This window comes from Tupaia chinensis, unplaced genomic scaffold (assembly GCF_000334495.1).
Source record: "Tupaia chinensis unplaced genomic scaffold, TupChi_1.0 Scaffold000477_1, whole genome shotgun sequence".
Lineage (NCBI taxonomy): Eukaryota > Metazoa > Chordata > Mammalia > Scandentia > Tupaiidae > Tupaia > Tupaia belangeri.
The window spans coordinates 357,714-362,596 of record NW_006159986.1 but is presented as its reverse complement, the minus strand read 5'-3'; the positions used below and the strand labels follow the sequence as shown (position 1 = coordinate 362,596).

Here is a 4,883-nt window from a genome sequence, read left to right as displayed (position 1 = left end):
CACCCAGCCTGCAGTGCAGAGCAGGAAGTAAAGGCTCAACTCCATCACCCTGGCCACAGGGCTTGGCAATCTTGTCCCCAGCCCACCTCTCTGTGTCTCTCTCTGGTCAAATTAAAATGAATGAATACATAAGATAAATAATTATAGCAAAATTATTTAATTTTATTATTATTTTTGTTAATTTGCACATGCACTCGCCAGAGAGAGACTAACTGAGAGAGAAAGTGAGAAAGCAAACCACCAGGTCCAGGACTTGAACTATGATCAGCCATGTGGGAGGCCAGCGCCTCAAGCACCACACCACCTGCTGGCCCCATGGCCCTGTTTTCCATGAATATGAGCAATTCATTCTGGGTCTTAACTGAGCTCGGTACCACCTGGGATCCGCAGGTCACAGGATGCTGGGTCTAGGGCAGACTAGGGGATCTGCATTTCTTTTTTGGGTAAGTTTTTGTCTTAGAGTGCACATGCATGAAAGACAGAGAGGGAAAGTGAGAAATCACCCCCAAGGGGGGATGGCCGTGCCACAGTCCCTTCTCTGTTCTCCTCCTGGGATCTTAGGCACACAGGTACACACGCCTGGTATGATTTTGAAGCCAGCACATCTGGGACTGCCCAGAGGGGATCCCACCATTGTACCCGCCAGGCCATCCACTGGCCCTGGACATCTGCATCTTCTTCTTAGTTTTTTTAAAGAATTATTTTATTAAAAAAAAAAAAGAATTATTTTATTTAACTTTATTTATTTATTTATTTTAATTTGACCAGAAAGGGACTGAGTGAGAGAGAGTGCACAAGAGAGAAAGTGAGAAAGCAAACTGCTAGATCCAGCGCTCTAACTGCAGTCAGCCATGTGGGAGTCCAGCGCCCTTACCCACCACATCACCTGCTGGCCCTGAAATCTGCATCTTAGTAAGCCCCCCAGTTGATACTGATGCAGGACCTGTGCCGTCTGGAGGGTCACTCTGGCACTTCCAGAGCCTCTCAGATCACTCCAGCAGTCTCTGTCCCACTCTGCCACTTTCCACAGCCTCCCGTCCCTACTCAGTATGTCGATGACACTTTCTGCTGAAGCCACCAAAGGAGAGAGAAAACACTCTCCTTTCAAACTTTGGAAACAGAGACCCTATTCATCTGCTTGACCCTCAGTAGGTTCCCCTGTGTCCCAGAGCCCTTGGAAGAGACAGTCTTGGAACTGTCCCTTGGGGGTGGGGCCCCCATGATGGGGGTCACACCTGCTGACTTTGTCTTTGTGTACCCCTCACTCTGCAGCGGAGACCTCACCACTGGCCAGCCATGAAGTTCCGCAACCACCCCAGCCACTCCACCTACACGGAGGTGGAGCCCTCGGGCCATGAGAAGGAGGGCTTTGTGGAGGCCGAGCAGTGCTGAGAGTGACAGAGGTCCCCTCTGAAGGACAGGAAAGAAGACCCGGGCCTCCAAACAGATGCATCAAAGCAAAATGGAGAAGCGATTATCCCTGGCCTCCTCCGAGCATGCCCAGGCCAGGAAGAGGAGACGGTGGTTTTTGGTGCTAACACCAAAAACAGTGTAGTCATCACACCCCACGTCCCCAAGATGGGCAGAAAGGCAACCACGTGGGTCTTTTCAGGGAACAATAACCTCATGTGAACCCGTTTTGGTGTACAGGGTTCCCCCTTCCTGGTCTCTCTGTGGTCTAGCGTATGGCTGTTCCAAAGCCCTCTCAGATCTGAGGATGGCCAATGCCCTGCTCCTGGTCACCTGCGGCCCAGGCCTACGACACGAGCTGATGAAGATCTAGATGGGGGCCCCTGCAACCCAGAGCCCGTGGACTGAAGAACTGGGTCTCAGGGCTGTAGAGTTGACATATTCAGCCCAGCTTCTGAGGCTTTGAAAGTTGGAAGGAGTTAGCCCATTAAACACAGGTGCGGCTGCTCTCAGCCCTTAGGGCGTATTGTCGTGGAGGAAAGCCAAATGACAGGAGGGAAGAAACTCCTGGAGAAATTGCATTTTTAGGCTTGCCCTCTTGCCCTTCCTGCAGCTGTTCCTTCTGCATTAAAATGTGTGCAGCCTGCATCGCAGGCTTCAACCCAACCTGCAGTCCAGCCTCCACGTGGCTGTATACTGTCTGGGGCTCCCTACTCCGACGGCATGTTTGGTGCCTGTTTGTCACGGGTCTCTTCTGCCGTCAGTGTCAGTAGGAACCTCCAAAGGTAGGGCTTGCCTGATTAATAGTTTTCCTCCTCTGAACTGGATTTATAGAGCCATTAAAGACAAATGAGGGGGAGCTCCTTGAGACATACCCAGCAGGGAACTTCAGTTAGAAGCAAAGCCGAAATGTGGGGCCAGAGGAAGCTGGCCTGAGAGCAGGAACTTTCTGCCCAAGACCTTGACCTGGAAAGTTGCCTCCTTGCCTCCATCTCTGCTAGAAGTCTTTGGGGTGGGACCAGCAGTTGGCGTAATGGCTATGTCGCTGGACTCCCACGTAGACGATCGCGGTTCGCGTCCCGGACCCAGTGGCTTAAAACTCACGCCGGGTGCATGTGCATGCGTGCCCAAGATCCTGAGAGGAGAATGGAGGAAAAGGGATTGTGGCGTGGCCATCCCCCCTGGGGGTGATTTCTCACTTTCTGTCTCTCTGTCTTTCTGGTGAGCGCACGCGCCCTATAGCAAAAATCTCTCTCCAAAAAAAAGTCTTTGGGGTGTAGAGTTTAGGCTCCCAAACTTCATCTGGTTTCAAGGAATTCAGTCCCAGTGATGAGTTGGGACTGCCTCTGAAGGACATTTAAATAAAAATCTATAGCTTGCCCTCATTCAAAGCAACAATATCAGCCCTTTTATGGGTGCCGTAGGTACAGCAGCGACAACTCCTCAGCTTCCCCAGAAAACCTGATTATGGCCACTTCCCTTCAGCTCTCATCAGATGTCACCCAGCCAACTGGTGGGCCCTGTGACGCGGGAGGCCACCTCTTCTGGTCTTAGCTAGAGCAAGGTTGAAAATGTCCTTTGTCACTCAGTAGACCTATGAGAACAACTTTTAAAATCTGTATTTTCTAGGGCTCCCAGGGCATATATCCAAGTATACACATATAAAAATATACACACACACACACACACACACACACACATTTCCCTTACTGCTAAAACATCAGAAAAGGCTGTCACTGTGCTCAGCCTTAAACTTGGTTTGTTAAATTACGACAGTGGCAAAAGCTGCCAGCCAACCAACCACACAGCTCAAGTGGCAGAGGGTCCACCACCTGGGCCGCCATTCCTCCAGTTGTGGTCATGGCTAAGACTCTCTTTCTCCGGGTCCTGGAGCAGACTCAGACTGCACGAAGCACTGACCAGGGGCTGCCCTGACCGCCTGGCCATGAGACGTCAGTGTCACGGTTCAGATGCCACCAATCTCTCTCTCAACACACACCTACCTGAAGCCACAGCACAATGAGAAGAATCTGGGGACCGAGGGCACCCCAGCTGCCCTAAATGCAATCTCTACAATTCACATGTCTAGTGTGAATTCTCTGCATGGATTCTCAGTGTTAATAGTAAAGGAAAGAGCATTTTATGACTTCTGTGTGCAAAAAAAAAGTGCCCAGGATTTTCAGTGTCATTCTCCAAATCGCCACCCATCCCTTACTGCGTGACTGCCCTCTTCACTCAGGACCTGCCCCTGGGAGTGTAGGAACCACCTCCAACTCCCTGCCCCTCAGGGGGCTTTGCTCAGCCTCCCCCACCTCTGCCAGACACAGCCTGGAAAGAGATCCCCAGCTATTTACTACACTGGGTCGGTAAATCCCTGGAAGTGAGCCTCCGCGACTTTAATCTGCTATCTAGAGACACAAAATAAATCTGAGTATGTTGATGCTGCCATATTTCTGGATGCTTTGCACTCCAACAACTTTATCAGACGCTTTGTGTTTTTATTACTTTGTGTTTTCTGCTCACAAAACATGGTTTAGCAAACCAAAACAAAGAGAGGAAAAATTTTGAACTCCTCACAGCCAAAATCGGCGATGCCAAATTTCAGGCTCCAAACAAGCCAATTTATAAGTAAACATGCTGTGTTTGCCAAATAAAAAAGGAACGTGTTGGAAATAGCAACAGGGATTGGTGGAGAAGGTGCTGAGCTCCTCAGAAAGGGAGAAGGTGGGTACTTTGACCTCAGCCCTGCCCTGAGGAGCTGTGTGATGGAGGCCAAGTCGCTGAACTTCTCTGGGCCTGGTTCCACCTCTGCAGAATAGAAGATGCTGGTCTCACTGTTCTAAGGAACGACCTTAGCAAATAGCTTCACCTCTTGTTCTGTTTTCATTTTTTTTTTTTCTCCTGCAGTCTTTTTCTACTCAAGTAACTAAGCAACTAAGACTGTTATCCTGATAGGGTGACCAAATTGTTCTAGTTCGTTTGGAACTTTCTTGGTTCTAACACTGAAAATCATGTATCCCAGGCAACCCCTCAATCCTGGCTACCCTGGATAATTGGTCCCTTTATCCCTGGAGCAGCCTTCCCACCTCATTGGCTAAAGAAACAAGTTAATAATGTCAAGCATTTGTAGAGCACTTAATTTTTGGAGTGAGGGGACCAGCAGTTGGCGTAATGGCTATGTCGTTGAACTCCCATGTAGTCGACCGTGGTTTGAGTCCCGAACCCGGTAGCTTAAACTCGTGCCCAAGATCTTGAGAGGAGAATGGCGGAAAAGGGATTATGGCATGGCCATCCCCCCTGGGGGGTGATTTCTCACTTTCTGTCTCTGTCTTTCTGGCAAGTGCACACACCCTATAGCAAAAACCACTCTCTATGCACTTACCAGAGAAAGAGAGAGAAAGTGAGAAATCACCCCCCAGGAGGGATGGCCACACCATAATCCATTCTCCTCTAGGAATTTGGGGCCCAAACGC

General features: G+C 49.8%; 1 protein-coding gene across 1 annotated transcript in view; it reads left to right on the top strand.

Annotated features, from left to right (window-relative positions):
• PLXDC1 (plexin domain containing 1) overlaps positions 1-2,475 on the top strand; it is a 65,040-nt gene extending 62,565 nt beyond the window's left edge. Inside the window, exon 14 of the mRNA XM_006156022.2 lies at positions 1,273-2,475. Within this exon, the coding sequence (XP_006156084.1) occupies positions 1,273-1,392 (120 nt within the window). The 3' untranslated portion in view covers positions 1,393-2,475. The remainder of the gene's footprint in view (positions 1-1,272) is intronic.
• The last annotated feature ends 2,408 nt before the right edge of the window (positions 2,476-4,883 follow it).